General features: G+C 37.0%; 1 protein-coding gene across 3 annotated transcripts in view; it reads left to right on the top strand.

The window, feature by feature from the left end:
• The window catches only part of LOC131437736 (protein unzipped), a 168,171-nt gene extending 149,977 nt beyond the window's left edge, over positions 1 to 18,194 (top strand). For all 3 annotated transcript variants that reach the window (XM_058607273.1, XM_058607274.1, XM_058607275.1), the window contains 7 exons: positions 1,800 to 2,111; positions 2,441 to 2,677; positions 10,125 to 10,265; positions 10,330 to 10,441; positions 10,505 to 10,701; positions 10,771 to 10,923; positions 14,327 to 18,194. In XM_058607273.1, coding sequence (XP_058463256.1) covers positions 1,839 to 2,111; positions 2,441 to 2,677; positions 10,125 to 10,265; positions 10,330 to 10,441; positions 10,505 to 10,701; positions 10,771 to 10,923; positions 14,327 to 14,755 — 1,542 coding nt within the window. In that variant the 5' untranslated portion in view covers positions 1,800 to 1,838 and the 3' untranslated portion in view covers positions 14,756 to 18,194. The remainder of the gene's footprint in view (positions 1 to 1,799; positions 2,112 to 2,440; positions 2,678 to 10,124; positions 10,266 to 10,329; positions 10,442 to 10,504; positions 10,702 to 10,770; positions 10,924 to 14,326) is intronic.
• The last annotated feature ends 384 nt before the right edge of the window (positions 18,195 to 18,578 follow it).

The following is an 18,578-nucleotide window of genomic DNA, read 5'->3' as shown; positions in this document are numbered from 1 at the left end:
ACTTGGGAAGGGGCAAAACCAAGCAATTCTTTTAGTTCATTTTTAATTTCATCAATACTTTGATCATTTGATAATCCTTTCAATACATCCTTGAAGGGTCTGTCTGATTTTATATCATATGAATAAAATTTATGAAGTTTTTCGGACAAATATCGAATAAGACGTTCGTAATCTTCCAATCCATCCACCAAGACTCGACATTCTCCTCTTCGTCCGATTTGAAATGAGACTTTTACTTCCGGGAGAAAAGTAGAAAGCTCAGTACGGAATGCTTTGAAGTCGGAAATCATCACCGTCACTGGTGGCATAGATTGATGTTTCTTCCCAGAACGACAAGCGTCCATTTTGGGAATTTTTGAAGAATTTTCTTCTATGTCGCTACAATCGGATTCAGGAAGAATCTCGTAAATATTGTTAGACGGCATAGGATCAGCGGAAGGGAAATCCGTCCGTTGTCTTTTATTTTTACATTCAGATTCTATAAGATCGTGAATGTTATTAGAAAAATGTTGAATAACGGATTGTGATTTATTCCGTATTGAATTATTTTTAGCCTTAGGCTTGTTGCCTTTCCGGTTGGACGCAGGCATTTTTGAAATTAATGAAATTTTAAATTAAATTAACTAGGCTAAATTAGTCTTCGATTAGACTCCTAGCTAGCCTTAAAAAAGGCTGATTAATTTCTTAGTCACTCTAATATCACTCTTTGTATCACTTAGTCACTCTAATATCACTCTTTGTATCACTTAGTCACTTAGTTAGTGATTCAGGTAGCCTTGAAAAAGACTGAAGCCTTGAATCAATGAAACTCTAGGTAGCCAGAAAAAAATTCCAGGAGCCAAGAGCTATACGCGTGTGGTGCGAACGACTGTTCAACACCGACTGATATCACCAAAGTTGCTGATCCTATCAATGAAACAATATTCGTGAATTATTCTTTTCACCGGCGATGCTCTACCCGTGCGGCGAGCAGTTTGTATATATTCCGTGTCTGCTTTACTTATCACCCGACTTCTCGCTTCCGAAGTGCGTTCGCGTTCATGTTTTTTGTACGGGGTTACCATGCGCGGCATTCGGTGGCAAGACATCGCCCAAAATTTAGTATGCACAGTACTAACCTTCATCAAAAGTGGAGTTTCGGGCACCAAAGAAACAAAAATCTTTTTTATATATTTTTTCATGCACATATTTGGAGCAAGAAATTAAGTTCAAAGTTTCTTTACAGTTCTGTATATTTCAATATATTTTAAAAGTGAGCTAAGCGTTAATTTTAATCTTTTAATTTTATTGAAAAATCAATGCATTCTAATTAAGTTTTACATGGAACCAATATTCCTTCCATAACATCTAATAAACAAAATATATGGCTGTTTCGTGCTAAAACTTGATAAGTATGCCTAAATATTTCAAACGGAAATATCTATACCTTTTCCTCTTTCTGTGCAATGAAATTTAAAAAATATTAACATTTCATAGAGTACATAGAGTAAGAGCACAATACATTTTGTGCAAAGAATCCATCATTTTGATGATCGGCCTCGGTTATGCGTAGCCAGTTCATCTGGTATGGAATATATGTAACCCAGAAACCCTTACAGTAGGCTAAAGTAGACCATTGAGGAATGAAAAAAATAGAAAGAAAAAATTTCTTTATAACGAAAAATACCCATTCGTTCATTCCATTGCACTGATTTGATGAATGAAATATATGTGAAATAATATTCTAGATATTTTAGTCACCTCTTTCGGTTGTTAATATTTTTACGTTTAATGAAACGTATTTTCTATCTCAATTACAGATACTGTCGTCACCCAAAAATCGAACGGAATTAAAAACCATGATGACGACACGAAGGCGACCCTGTCAGTCGCCAATTGTTCAGTACCCAACCTTTACTCTGGCACTGCTTCTTCTGCAGCTGGTAGCCATCGCAAGCAGCCTGGCTATAACTAATAGCGTTTTCAAAGCTTTTAGCAAAGATCAAACGGTGACGTCTAGCACGTTGAGTTGGGAGAAATTCAATGGCGAGAAAACTCAGTTGCAGTATGCCATTCAAAGTTATAATCCAGCGGATAATCCCCGTTCCAAGGAACTGGTGGACAGCGACCAGGTTGGTTTTATTTATGTTGTATTTTATATCCGTGTATGGAAAAATTTACCAGACATTGTAAATCGAAAGGCATTGTCAGCTAAAGATGATAGCTTAAGTCGAAATAACATTTAGAAAAACATAAACCATAAGAGCATATAGCGTTTTATTCTTGTAGATCAATGAATCGGGCAACGATTAGGTTAGCTAGCTTGCAAAACTTTAGCTATGTAGCGTTTTAGTATAACTCAGTTAAATGTAATGAAATTAAACATTCAAAGTCTACCGAGACTGCTTCGAACATGACACTTACAATTATTTCTCCTCCTCTCTTCCTGCCTGTTCAACAGTTGAACCATGCTAGCTATGTATGTCGGATACAGATTGAAGGCATCTTTTGCGCTGGTCAAACGCACATGGAGGATTCATCGACCATTTGCACGACGTCACTGCAGTCGGACATCCGTCGTCATCGGACGTTCGAGGTGCTAGTGAACCGAGGTGGTGGCGGTAAACTCAAATGGCAACCGTGGAACAGGTACCTACCGGACAAGTTTCCGGGAGCCGTCAGTGCCAGTAACGGAAAGGTAAGTTGATTGGATTACCTGCCGTGTTCAAGTTGGATTGGGTTGTAGAAAATCGACCGCTGGTAGTAGGGAATTATTCAACGAGTGATAGATTACTTTTATCAATATCGAACGAAAAAAGGTGTGTTTTTCGAACGGACAAAACAAACATGGGCATATGCAATCATCAATTCAAAGGGTGAATCACACAATTGCTGAAGACTACCAGCGACAATATGTTATTCACGAACTTGTATCTTAAAAATCAAAATTTGAACCAAATAAAGAAAATACGAAAATTCAATTTAACAAAAAATATCTTGATTTTCGGAGGAGGAACGTATTAAAAAAACCTGTTTTAATCCATCTAGGGGTGTAATGATGCCTTTCTCATTTTCATTTTCCCCTGTATATTAAGGAGTGTATCGAAAATAAGCTAGCAATATGTTGTACGCATGTATTTGTGATGGTTTTTTATGCTCAGATCATACTATGCGGTACGTTTGACTGTCAGCTTTCGTTTGTTTACTTGTTTGAGCGGATGAAATTCTGCGTTTTCAAAATGTCGCTTATTGAAAAGGAAGTGAAAATTAAGGTTCTGGACACATGGCTAAGTGAGAAGGGTATTACTATGAGAAAATTGGCGAAGCGGTTTGGAATTCATCATGCCAGTGTTAAAACCATCATTAATAAGTTTGGGGAACAGAAAGCCCGGTTCTTCCAACCCGAAACTGGACAAGAAAGTGGTATCTCTAATCATGAAGAACAAATCAATGTCAACGCGTGATTTGGCCAAAAAAGCAGGAACGAGTGTCGGAATGATCCAGCGTATCAAGAGGCGAAATCACCTGAAGACCTACAAAAAGCAGAAAATCTCGAAACAAAGTGTAGAACAGAAGAAGCGAGCAGCAACAAGGTACTGGTATGGCAAGCAATATGTTCCTGTGGTTTGAAGTCAACCATTTTTTACACTACCGGAACTATAAATGCAGAAATCTATCGATCTGAGTGTCTCCGAAAGACATTGCTGCCTTTATATAAGAAGCATAGTACACCTCCATTGTTTTGGTCGGATTTAGCGTCGGCTCACTATGCTAAAACCATTCTCAATTTCCTTGCGGAGAAGGGTACACACCTCGTTGAAAAAAATATCAATTCACCCAATTGCTCTCAGCTTCGACCCATCGATCGTTACTGGGCAATCGTGAAGAGGGTATTCAAGAAGACTGGTAAGGCAGCTAGGAACATGCAGGAGTTCAAAAACATTAGGGCTCAAGCGTCCAAAAAATGCGATGCAATACTTGTACGGAAATTGATGAAGAGCGTTCGATCAAAAGTTCGAAAATTCGTGAAGAAATAACTTAAATTCCATCCGGTTTTCATTATGCACAAGTTTAACCTCGTGCAATAAAAGAATCAATTTATAGTTTGAATAAAATATCGTTTTGCCTTTCTCATATAGAAAGGTTATGCAATCACTTGAAAAACCGACTAGTGAAAATTGGCCCGGAGGGCCACGTGTCATATACCATTCGACTCAGTTCATCGAGCTGAGCAATGTCTGTGTGTGTGTGTGTGTGTGTGTGTGTGTGTGTGTGTGTGTGTGTGTGTGTGTGTGTGTGTGTGTGTGTGTGTGTGTGTGTGTGTGTGTGTGTGTGTGTGTGTGTGTGTGTGTGTGTGTGTGTGTGTGTGTGTGTGTGTGTGTGTGTGTGTGTGTGTGTGTGTGTGTGTGTGTGTGTGTGTGTGTGTGTATGTGTATGTGTCAAATAATCTCACTAGGTTTTCTCGGAGATGGCTGAACCGATTTTGACAAACTAGGATTCAAATGAAAGGTCTCGTGGTCCCATACGGAATTCCTGAATTTCATCCGGATCCGACTTCCGGTTCCGGAATTATAGGGTAAAGTGTGTTCAATATTGTACACCGTCACTTAAACCGGCGAAGCAAAACACGTGAAAATTTTTTTAAACTGGTCTCAAAACTACACAAATCGATAGTCATTGTCAGTAGGCAACTAAACAAACTGATTCCGGCTATCCTGGTTCCCGGTATCCGGTTCCGGAAGTACCGGAAATAGTGGTCATATATACCAAAATGGATCTCACTCACTTTTCTCGGCGATGATTTGACCGATTTCCACAAACTTAGATTCAAATGAAAGGTCTCGTGGTCCCATACGGAATTCCTGAATTTCATCCGGATCCGACTTCCGGTTCCGGAATTATAGGGTAAAGTGTGTTCAATATTGTACACCGTCACTTAAACCGGCGAAGCAAAAAACGTGAAAATTTTTTTAAACTGGTCTCAAAACTACACAAATCGATAGTCATTATCAGTAGTCAACTAAACAAAGCGATTCCGGCTATCCTGGTTCCCAGTATCCGGTTCCGGAAATACCGGAAATAGTGGTCATATATACCAAAATGGATCTCACTCACTTTTCTCAGCGATGGTTTGACCGATTTCCACAAACTTAGATTCAAATGAAAGGTCTCGTGGTCCCATACGGAATTCCTGAATTTCATCCGGATCCGACTTCCGGTTCCGGAATTATAGGGTAAAGTGTGTTCAATATTGTACACCGTCACTTAAACCGGCGAAGCAAAAAAACGTGAAAATTTTTTTAAACTGGTCTCAAAACTACACAAATCGATAGTCATTATCAGTAGGCAACTAAACAAACCGATTCCGGCTATCCTGGTTCCCGGTATCCGGTTCCGGAAGTACCGGAAATAGTGGTCATATATACCAAAATGGATCTCACTCACTTTTCTCGGCGATGATTTAACCGATTTCCACAAACTTAGATTCAAATGAAAGGTCTCGTGGTCCCATACGGAATTCCTGAATTTCATCCGGATCCGACTTCCGGTTCCGGAATTATAGGGTAAAGTGTGTTCAATATTGTACACCGTCACTTAAACCGGCGAAGCAAAAAACGTGAAAATTTTTTTAAACTGGTCTCAAAACTACACAAATCGATAGTCATTATCAGTAGTCAACTAAACAAAGCGATTCCGGCTATCCTGGTTCCCAGTATCCGGTTCCGGAAATACCGGAAATAGTGGTCATATATACCAAAATGGATCTCACTCACTTTTCTCAGCGATGGTTTGACCGATTTCCACAAACTTAGATTCAAATGAAAGGTCTCGTGGTCCCATACGGAATTCCTGAATTTCATCCGGATCCGACTTCCGGTTCCGGAATTATAGGGTAAAGTGTGTTCAATATTGTACACCGTCACTTAAACCGGCGAAGCAAAAAACGTGAAAATTATTTTAAACTGGTCTCAAAACTACACAAATCGATAGTCATTATCAGTAGGCAACTAAACAAACCGATTCCGGCTATCGGTTCCGGAAGTACCGGAAATAGTGGTCATATATACCAAAATGGATCTCACTCAATTTTCTCGGCGATGATTTAACCGATTTCCACAAACTTAGATTCAAATGAAAGGTCTCGTGGTCCCATACGGAATTCCTGAATTTCATCCGGATCCGACTTCCGGTTCCGGAATTATAGGGTAAAGTGTGTTCAATATTGTACACCGTCACTTAAACCGGCGAATTAAAAAACGTGAAAATTTTTTTAAACTGGTCTCAAAACTACACAAATCGATAGTCATTATCAGTAGGCAACTAAACAAACCGATTCCGGCTATCCTGGTTCCCGGTATCCGGTTCCGGAAGTACCGGAAATAGTGGTCATATATACCAAAATGGATCTCACTCACTTTTCTCGGCGATGATTTGACCGATTTCCACAAACTTAGATTCAAATGAAAGGTCTCGTGGTCCCATACGGAATTCCTGAATTTCATCCGGATCCGACTTCCGGTTCCGGAATTATAGGGTAAAGTGTGTTCAATATTGTACACCGTCACTTAAACCGGCGAAGCAAAAAACGTGAAAATTTTTCTAAACTGGTCTCAAAACTACACAAATCGATAGTCATTATCAGTAGGCAACCAAACAAACCGATTCCGGCTATCCTGGTTCCCGGTATCCGGTTCCGGAAGTACCGGAAATAGTGGTCATATATACCAAAATGGATCTCACTCACTTTTCTCGGCGATGGTTTGATCGATTTGCACAAACTTAGATTCAAATGAAAAGCCTCGTGGTCCCATACGGAATTCCTGAATTTCATCCGGATCCGACTTCCGGTTCCGGAATTATAGGGTAAAGTGTGTTCAATATTGTACACCGTCACTTAAACCGGCGAAGCAAAAAACGTGAAAATTTTTTTAAACTGGTCTCAAAACTACACAAATCGATAGTCATTATCAGTAGTCAACTAAACAAAGCGATTCCGGCTATCCTGGTTCCCAGTATCCGGTTCCGGAAATACCGGAAATAGTGGTCATATATACCAAAATGGATCTCACTCACTTTTCTCAGCGATGGTTTGACCGATTTCCACAAACTTAGATTCAAATGAAAGGTCTCCCGGTCCCATATGGAATTATTGAATTTCATCCAGATCCAACTTCCGAACTCGGAGTTATAGGGTGCGTACTAGAAGAGTTTGTGTGTCATGTTTGTTGGTGGCCGTACGAACCGACTTCGATTATACCGGTTCTCGGGTTCCGGTGCCGGAAGTGCATATAATAGTAAACCCATTTCGTTCTCTTAAGGATGGCTTACGCAATCAAAGCACTGTTTTATTCTGTATGTTATGCATAAACAATCACTTGGTTTCTTTCAAAAATCGAAGAGAAAATTTTTGAATAGAATACCACAATATTATATGTACATGAGAAAGGCATCATTACACCACTAGGTGGATTAAAACAGGTTTTTATCATAATTTGAAACAAAAACTTGTGGATAGCTTATTTTCGATACACTCCTTACAGCAGAAATTCCCCGAAATACTACAATTTGAAAGGTTCAGAAAATAGTTTTGAAGATTTGTTTTGCATAATACTACTACATTGATACACTACATTTGAATTTAAGTTAGTGAAAATCTATTCAATCATATGTGAGAAAATGAAGTGAAGCTTCCGGAACCGAAAGCTGTATATCGGCATAGAGACATTTGGTTCATTCAACCATACACTAACATGAACTACAAATTTTTTTACGGTTCTCTATGACGATTCGAATGTTGGAAAAAAATGTACCGGTAGTCGGACTTGGATAAAATTCACCAAATCATTTATGGGACTATCAGTGGTTTATTGGGTTATAGAGTCTCATGGACTGCAAACTAGAGAAATTCACTAGCCAATATAAAGAGGTAGCTTATGAACAAAGTATTCCTGATATTGACGTTTTCATACTCAGCACCCTATCTCCGGAACCAGGGGTTTGATCCGAATGAAAATTGGGATAATCGCCATGTGAAAAATACATGCGCTTCTCTGACAATTATTTATAACCGATGGATGTTCATGTTGATGGAACTTGTCTAAAAGGATGTCAATGGAAATTGAATCAAACGCTTCTTAAATGTCCAAAACACAGATGCCCTTTGTTGATTTTGAGCGAAGGCAATTTAGACTTCAGACGAAACTAATGCACGGCAATCATTCGTCCCTTTATTTCTACGGAAGCCAAAGTGAGTATCTGATAACAAGCCGTTCGTCTCGACCCAAAAGTTTTTCGGTCGAATTTTTTCGAACAATTTTCTGATGCAGGACAACATTGCAATGGATTTTGAATGGCGATAGCTCTCACTTGCCTTCAGTCAGGTGGAACATTGTGTTGCTCAAGAAACAACAATTCCAACAAACGGCTTTTTGCGAGGTCGGGCATATTCTTCATCAAGTTGAATTTAGTTCTGTCCCACCCAGGAGCGTTATTGTTACAAGACAAGAGTGCTATTATTTCGATTCATGGACTGACTTGGTAAACACACTTACAGATGATGCGGTAGAGATACTTTGGGTAAAACCCAAGTTTTTTTTTCAATTTCTAAAAAATGTCCTTTTTAGCCCCGGTCTCCCCTATATTATGAAAACACCACCCGAATTTTTTTCTGGATACGCGCCTGTCTACTATCATTATAAACGGAACCCCACATTATTCCATGCGAATTTAAATCTCCCAGAATCAACCGTGGAACAAGAAGTGCTTCTACTATTTCATTAAACTGTCGCTGTCCAACTTGATCTTGGAGGAATATAAATCGAAGCTATACAAATGTCTTTTCCTTTAATGTTTATTTGGCAAGCAACAACTTCTGTACTAGAAGTCGAAGGAATCTTTATTCTATAAAAGGAATAAAGTTTAATCTATAAAAGGAAGGAAGAATAGCAATTAATTCCTAAAAGCACTCCGCCATACGGAGAGCCTCTATCGAGACGTATAACGTCAAAGTCATTAAAGTTATGTTTGATGTAAGCCATTTTTGACTATGCAATAATACTTTAAATGAATCAAGTTTTGGCATGATGCTTCGACAATTCCACTGCATGACATTTGACATTGAATCATTTGCGCGGATGATAAATTATCCATCAAATGATACAAACCCTGAGATAATTGGCCATTGAGCTGACTGCTTTAAAAAAGTTCTAGCTATTGGAAGGAATGCCGTTATGAGGGTCTATAGGAGTTCAGAAATTCATTCTACAATTTCCGAAAACTTAATCCTGTTGGAAGCCCAATGAATTATTGTCTTTTTTGTGCTAGTTCCTGGGCTGGTTTGTGAATTTAACAAACCAGGAGGCACAGTTTGTTCTTGAAATTTTGCTTTTTAGATTTAACACGGGGATCTTTTTTTGAAGGTGTAATTTTAGGTGCCTTTTTTGGTAATTTGGGGGAGGACTTCTTCCTCTTAACAGAGCCTTGAGGAGTGACAAACGATGTACCTTTACTATTTTAATCAGAGTCAGATTCCTCTGGCTCTAGATTGGAAAATGAGTTTCCTGTTTCGAGAAGAGGACTTCAATGACAGTTTTAATCATTTCTGAATATTTGCGCTTAGACCGTGTATTTATAGAAAGCTTCATTTTGTTTTTCTTTTATAGTAAAAATAATTAAATTAAATTAAATCTACCTTGTTGCTGTTATCTCTGTTCCTCTGTCGTGAAGAACGACGTGAAACACACCCAATTTACAATTGGCAGTCTTTCGGTATCGTTTTCTGCTATCTCCTTTGCTCTGCCTGGCAGTTGGTACAACGCTTATATCTCTTGGTGGCGATCAAATGTGATGTTCGCACCTCTGTGTCTCTGCCTCTTTGTGCTTATGAACGGAATTTCCTTTATTGCTAGATTTCCAGTCGGGAAACGCTCCGAATATTACCTTTGCGATTAGCACCAACAGGTTATCTACCTGCAGCTTAGAGTTGTCTCGGTAGCAGCCGTTAACTCACGAACCAGTATAATCGAAACACACCCTCTCCGCTTGAACGCTTTTTACTGAATGAGCTCATAGCTTGTTACTTACTTCTTTTCTTTCTAAAATTTTAAACTATTTTAACAAAATCACGCCACAAACGCATTTTATAGGTAGATGATTATTACGTAGCCCGATATAAATTGGAGCATCATGGCGGCCACCATCATCCGTATATTGTAGGCAATTACGATCCATTGGAGAAACTAAATGGACGCATTTATGCGCCTCTTCCGGGAATTCCTCAAGCCTTAGTAAGTAATCAGCATCTTCGAAATACGTTTATTTTAATAATCTTCAATTGATTTATCACACCAGGAACACGAAACAGGTGAGATTCTCATCGAAATTGAACCTGTGCAGTACGAACTAAGAAACATAAAGTTGAACAAGATACGGAGTGTGATAAAGAAAAACATTACAAATTTAGGTAATTATTCGCAATGCTCGTATTTATTATGATCGGTATATATTATAAATGTTCCACATTTAGGATCGACAATTCTATCAAACGAAGAGGACATCACAAATCAGGCCGAAACTGTGATAACATACGACTACGTCAAAATTACATATTACGGTCGGCAGCCTGGTGTAGGTAATGGAGTTCCTACGAAGGTGATTGATCCCAGAACACAACAGCCGGTTGATATGTACTGGGGAGTGGAACTCACGGAAAGAAAATTTGAGGTAGATACCACATTTTGGAAACTTCATTTTGCGTATAAGATAACCGATAACAATTCAATTTGTTCGTAGACCAAAGCGATAAACACAATCTTGCAGCCGGGAACGGCCATCAACGTGACGCTATTGGGTAACTACACTGAGATGGAAGCCCCATATCACGCCAATCTTAAGGCATACTACGATGACAATAGTGATCCTGTGTCAAGAAAACTTAACGGTTACGTAAGTATTGAGTACTGTGTCACGGAAGGGGAATCAATCCGAATAAACATTAGCTTTCTGAATTGAATGGCCAGGAATCCACATTGGTGGTTGCTCAGGTTGTGGTCGATTTTAAAATTTCCACTTAAAGAACAATTTCAGAAATATGTAGCAGGTGACCAGACTTGAACATTAAACATGACAATCTATTTATTTTCCCCGGGTTTAGAAACCAAGCCAACTGATTTTAAAAAGGGCGATTGAATTTTTGTATGCTCTTTCTAACATATCGTAGTAACTCTAAACCTATTAGATTTAGGGGAAAATGGAAATTTTGAACCACACTTTGATTTCGACTCATAACTCATCCAAAAATAGTAATTCCCCGAATTAGATTAAACTAGAAGCAAAATGCCTCGTTTTAGGAATTGCAGAATTTAGAAATTCGACTGCATTTCAAAGTCTTAAGGAAAAAATATGGTGGGGAATCTTGAACAACTTTGAACTCATATTGGTATAAAAAGTTCGTTTATGACTTTGCAATGAAATTATTGTAAAATACATGCTTGGGCCATCTATAGCATCTACATTTTATGGTGTACTTTCTCACCATTTGGTCAATTCTATTGATCACATTTCAAGCTGTTATAAAATTTAATGGTTTCCATAAGATATTTATAGTTTTTACAACTGTTATAGACATATGTTATGAATTTATCGTAAGTACTTTTTTGTACTCTGTTATTAAATCCTTAAAGTGTCAAGACACATTATGGTACAAATAGGTATATCTTTTGAACATTTCTAGCAGGAGGAAAACGACATTGCCAGATTATTTGAAGAACTATCATACGAAAAGTCTGAAAAAGTAATTTTGGAGAAATTATCAAACTTTATGTTTATTATTATGGTCTGTTGAAAATTGAACGGTGACTTTTCACACCTCCCAGTAGACATAGTGTTAAACACACATCACCCTGAATCGGTTGAACCATCTCGGAGAAAAGTTAGTGAGTTCCGTTTTGGAGGGTTTGATCACTAATTCCGGTATCACCGGAACCAGGTTTCGGGGACCGTTATAGCCGAAGTCGGTTCGTATGGTCAGTAATTTGCATGACCTATCACTGATATACTTTTGAGTTCAATTTAGAAGAAATTGTTGTCGCTTTATACGAAGGTTTGACATTTCAAACACTCATCACACTGTTATTCCGGAAGTCAGATTCGAACAAAATTCAGAAATTTTGTGAAGGACCGTAAGATCTTTCATTTGAATCTAAGTTGGAGAAAATCGGTTGACCCATCTTGGAGAAAAGTGATGAGTTCCGTATTGGAGGTTTTAGACCACTATTTCCGGTACTTTCGGAGCCGGTGACTTTCATGTAAGTCTAAATATGTTAGAATCGGTTCAGTCATCTCGGAGCAAAGTTAGTGCATATTCTTGTCAAATTTTTTCATATCATTCATAGTAATTTCGGAACCGAATGTCGGATCCATACGAAATTTAAAAAATAATCTATGGGATAATAGTGCCTTTCATTTGAGACTCAGCTTGTGAAAATTGGTTTAACCATCACAGAGAAACGTGAGTGTATATTTTTCTCACATACACACACAGACAGACATTTTGCGTACTCGACGAACTGATTCGAATGGTATATGACCTTGGTTCAAAAGTCGGTTTTCACAGTGATTGCATGCCTTTCTTCGCATGAAAAATTTATTTAAAAGGATAAAAAATACATTAGGCAGCATAAAAGTACATAGTGTTTTGACATTCCACGCAAGCTATGTTCTAGTATATGTCCACTCATGAGCAGAGATGCCAGATATTTTCATTGGAAGTCTTTATTACTCTCTATAGAAAAAACTGTACTTATCTGTTTTCACTAACAAAATTGAATTTCAACAATAAAATTATGTTAAAAGATGTTATTCCAACACATTATGGCTGTAGAATGGTAGATTCAATGAGACCAAGACTTTGCTTCTCGTCACTGCAATCAAATACTAATATATTGCTCATACGAAAAAGTTTTTATTTTGATTCTTGGAAGATTCGTATTAAATTTAGGAAATCTTTAGCAAATCTGTATTCTGTATGCGTATGTAAACATCTGTAAATACAGATAAATCTGTATAAATGGCATCTCTGCTCATGAGACAGATACCAAATGACATGCGAAAATTGTTTTAGAGAGTAAATATCTAATATTCACACACAATGATTTTAAAGATACTTAACTGCTTGGTGATACACAAAAATATTTGATAACCAATGTAGTTTTAAGAACACAAAAACTTTTGGAATCTCAAAAATCACTTTATTATCGCAGAGTTCACAAAATATGTCTGATCGGTTCGATTGCTAATGAAAATGAGCGGTGAAGCCAAGTTAATACGACGACAAAGGTTTTTTTTAAATCTATGTCAGAAAATCAGTTATAATAGACTAAAGTCAGATAGACTAAAGATTCGTATTTTCAGTTTCCAAGTTACAACGATTTGAAGAAAGTTGACGGAAAAATACATTCGCATTAAAAGAAAATAAAATAACTTTGAACAGCACTGATCTTTTTATCAGAGCAAAACAAATGATGTGTTAATCTGAAAACATGAGCAAAGTTTTATCCAAATCCAAATGAATATATCACCTTTGCAATTGTTAATTTCTGGAACTGCTCAACATTGTTTTTTAGTTGATAATGTAGTCAATGGTGATAGTGTTTTATTTCCCGTTTCTGGCTTATTAGTAAAGATAACAGAACAAAAAAATATCAGTTTTGTGTATGCGCTTACGTAACACGCACACTCTATTCCTGATATAAGGTGAAATGTTACTCTACATTTCTGTAATATGCATTTCTGAATATAATCCTTATCAGATTTCGCTAGACGTTCGTGTGCTCGTGTACGTCCTTTAATACAATGTTTAGTGTTCACTGAGATTTCACATGTTCGACATAGATCACATTATTATTATCGGAAACGAATCTAGCAAATCCGTGTATAGAAAAGTATTTTATGTAAAGATTGGCTTTGATTTTTTTCAAAAGAACAGAATCTGTTTTTGTCTTCATAGTAGTGTAATCGTGCCTTCCTGAGTATTGTTTATATTGGAAATCGATGTAATTTCACACTTTCACGTTTCACTGAATCTTAGTTTTTAACTCTAACGCTGTCGTTCGTTTTTCCTTTCGATTCCGCTATGAATACATCTACAGTCATTTGTTGTGACGGGGACAAACGATACTAGCTACAATGTTACTCTATTGAAATATTTACTTTGGTCACGCCGAATAACTAACATAAGTGCAAGAAATATACTTCATAGTGTATGTGTTCATGGTGGAATTGAAAAGAAACCCTGACACCTGACGGTCATCAAAAATAAATTTCATCAAAATCTTTATGTACTTTACAGATGCTGAGTAAAGATATGGAAGACGTGAAGATAGAATTCAGCCCGATATACTGGATCGAAAACGGCACCCTGGTCCCGACGACAACAACAACCACTACAACCACCACTACGTCGACCACAGAGGCGACCACGACCAACGAGCCGGTTCCGATCAGTAACACACCGATCGATGAGTTCGGTATCGGCAGTCGGTTGGACGACGACATGAGCAACGAAATCGATCGCTCGTTAGCCACCAGTCGAGAAGAAGTCGCAAGCAGCCGAAGTATCGATAAACCAGAAAGCAGCATTAGTCTGTCCAGTGTGGGGGGATCGGCGAAAGGCGGCCGAAATGGTGCCGCCAGCAATGGAATTCTTCGGTGGCCGGTTGAAGCGATAGCGTTAGTAACCGGAGTAGGAGCGGTCCTGGTAGCACAACAGCGGATTTAACTGTAGGGTATCGTGTAGGCGAAGTGTTGAACAAGTTTTATTTTCTACTATACTTTTTTATTGTTCCTCTCACGAAGGATGATAAGGATGCGAGCGTGAAAACTTTGTTGAGAGGATGGTAGGCCCAGATTTTGTGCATAGAGGGACGGGTTGGCGAGCTTGAATAACATTGATTGTTTTTAAGTTAGCTTATTTGATATCAATTTTCTGCGCAGAAATCATATTTCCCCTTGTTTTAGTCTTTAAGAACGCATAGTTTAAGATAATTTAATGACAACCACTATATCATACTATTTAATTAGGGAAAAGTTTCAATTCATTACTATAAATACCACGTTTTTAATAGCTTAGAAAGTAAAATTAATGAAATGATAAAACCAGTGAAATTATTTCTTAAAATGAAGAGATGTCAATACGAAACATCATGTTCATCGTGTAAATATAGTCTATAGTTTAATATTACTTTTCATTATAGGAAAAAAGAAAGAAACGTCACGTCCAATAACAACAATTTGAATTAAAATTCCCATACAAACTCATCGGAACAAAATGCCAACATTACTCACTATTAAAGCATAGTTTGTGAGAAGAAAGTAAAGGAATCCATCTCTGCTTGTGGTTAATTATTTCATTCAGTTGTAATAATTTTCATAAATTGATCGCAACAATCATATTCTCGACAGTCAACTATGACCAAGCGTAATCTTCCGGTATAGAAATGCTTCTCAGAAATATTTCATTATTTTTCATTGCATACCAATCAGGCGAAGCTTGTTTGTATTGGACATGTTTTGCCTACCTTGTGATTTCAGGCACGATTTCGAATGAAGTCAGATAAATTCAAATCCAATCATTTCGTCAAATTTGCATTTTTGTGCATTAAACAATTCATCTCCTTTACTACAGGGTGCAAATTGTATACTGAAGAACCCGTGGAATATTGATGTTCAGTTATCGTGATGCTTATTCTAATCACTTTCCAGAAGACCTCTGTACGTTGCTAAACAATGCAATCAACATGATTATGTGTTTCGTTCGAATCGGTTTATTTCGATCGAATACAATCGAAAATTTTTACATTCGATCGAAATATTCCGATTCGATCGAAGTACAAAATGCCTTGTTTGGCAACGTACATACAAAGGCCTGATTATTTGGCATTAGACAACAGAAACTTGAAGTTTAAAGTGAAATTATCTTTATGAATGAATTCTATCCACTTGGTTTTGCTTTGTATGGCGCTCTAAAACGTCTAACAAAATTCAAAACGGTATTACAAAAATCATTGGAAAAATGTAAAAAGTGTGGTCTTTAATGAAAATGACGAATCTGATACCTACATGAGGTGACAGTAAGAGTTGGGAATCTTGGTAATGCATTCCTATACAAACATCCCTATTCTGAATTCCGATCGAATCGGAATATTTCGATCGAATGTGAAAATTTGCATTCTGTGTTTCGTTCGAGTGATGCTTTTGTGTGGCAAACAAGATCGAGATACAGAATGTAATATTTCACATTCGATCCGAATATTTCGATTCGGTCGAATTAAAGAACAGGGGTGAAAGTTCGATCTTCTTTTTCAGCAGACATCGCTACTGATTTCAGGTTGAAGCTTTGGTATGAGCTGGCTTATAAGACCTGTGTTCCTGTTTAATACTACAGTTCTCCAATAAATAATCACAAAGACGTATGATGCATTTGAACAGATGAACACTAAACAAATTGCAGATTTACCGCGACAAAGATCGAAAATTTATCAGTTATTCATTTTGACAACTATGAACTTCCACTGAGTGATAATCTTCGTTTCACATTGGGACATTATACTATTAAAACATACAATCGTTTACCAACGCGTAATGTTCCGAAGGCATTTTTGAAGGAAAATGAAAAATATCAGACATTTAAACAGCTTACCAAACTTTTGTGTACATAGTACAAAATGAAAACCAGAATTGAAAAGGGTTGTTAACGAAAGATTTGAAGAACGAATGAGAGGAACTATCCTAATACAGAGCAAAACACAAATATGATAAATGCAATCTCTTACAAAAACCAATTGAATTGAAAAACGAAAAAAAATCTTTTCAATGCCTTGTGTGTGTGATGAATATTCTACTAACAAATGTAATGCATAGACAGGTTATAAAGAACAAAATCGTAATAGAAATTTTTGCGCCAACTTTAACCTTTTGAAGATATGGTCTTTATTTCAGAAACATTCATAAAGAAATGTGAATGATAAATGAACAGAGCATGATATATATCCAAACGACAGAAAATGGATTATTGATATTATAACAAACATGAAACAGTCAAAATGTATCTTATTCCAGATATTCAACTAATCAAAACACAAAAAAGCTTTACAGCTCCGAAAATCTGCTTTGTTGCTTTATGATGTTTATTTTCTGCTTCAACGTATGCTTTTTTTGGCCGTATATTCATTGTTCATTGAATAAAACTAAATCTAGCGGTTAAACTCCGAATGAACAAAACCGTTACAAATGCGCATTGTTGCCTTGATTTGCCTGTGCTTTTGAACCCTAAACTTGTTTATCGTGCAAGATAAATACTAAATTATATGGAGAAATAAGGAATCTATTACCTGCCAAAATTGAAACAAGACAAGTAAAATACTACCGTTCTACGTGATGCTGTTCCATTTTGCATGAGATTTCTCATTATATATGGGAGCGAAAGAATAGCACGTATGAAAAAACAGCAACCAGGAAAGATAAAACGTAGTCAATGAAAAGAATCGAAAAGAAAAACAAAATGTAACGTAAAGCAGAGCAACTGTAATAACAAACTTGAGGATTAGAAATAAAATATAAAAAGTTTGCGATAAAATTTCTAGAGAAATAAACACAAAAAGTTTCGCATAGTGATTTCCTCATGAAATGTTCAACATCCAGCTGTAACTACTTGTCGATTGTGGAACAAATGATAAAACAAATGAATAAATATACACCTCGTAGACATGGAATGAAATGTGGAATTATTGGGAAAAATACAGACGCTATTTTTATAATCATATTTATCACCAGGTAGCGAGTAAAATATAACAAAATATTGTATTGCAGACTGCTACCAAAGCAAGATAATAACATCGTAGCGTGCGGCAAAGAACCAAAAACCAATCGCACTGAAGTTAATTTTTGAAGGACACGAAAAGTATAAATAGGTCCTTGTTCTGATGCTGTCTTTCATTTTTCGAACATTGCTACGCTTGAACGCAAAAAATTACTGCGTAATAAGAGAAACAAAAACCTTGAAACAGAATAGAATAAAGGTGAGAATTATCAACATGATAAAAGAGCGAAAGAAAGAAAACGTTATAATTTGTTGATTGTATATTATTGTAATGTAATTGTATCACAACGCTAAAATAAAGAAAAAATATTCTCAACACAAAAACAATGATCGAGTCGAACTACGGTTTATATTTGTTTAATTTTGAATGAATTCCTGTCCAATTGTCGTTTGATTCAGGTGATGATCGCACGACGTCCAATTGAACATATCACGTCAGTTGTATGGGTGCGCACGAATTTGACATTTCTCTCCCCTACTTGTATGTACGAGATTCGATGCGGACTCGTTGAAGGGCGCCATGCTCACAAAAAAAGTATGTTTTTGCGATTTGTTCTCAAAATGTAACAGCTGGATATCTTGATAATATGGATTTTTGCCGGAGGGTAATGTCAGACATATCGGGATGACGTGAATAGTAATAAAACTGACATGCTTCCTACAAACTTCCGCATTAATTGCATTAATACTGGATGCATGAACCTAAAACTAGATTCTGAAACTG

This window comes from Malaya genurostris, chromosome 3 (assembly GCF_030247185.1).
Source record: "Malaya genurostris strain Urasoe2022 chromosome 3, Malgen_1.1, whole genome shotgun sequence".
Lineage (NCBI taxonomy): Eukaryota > Metazoa > Arthropoda > Insecta > Diptera > Culicidae > Malaya > Malaya genurostris.
This window is presented reverse-complemented; position numbering and strand designations above follow the sequence as displayed.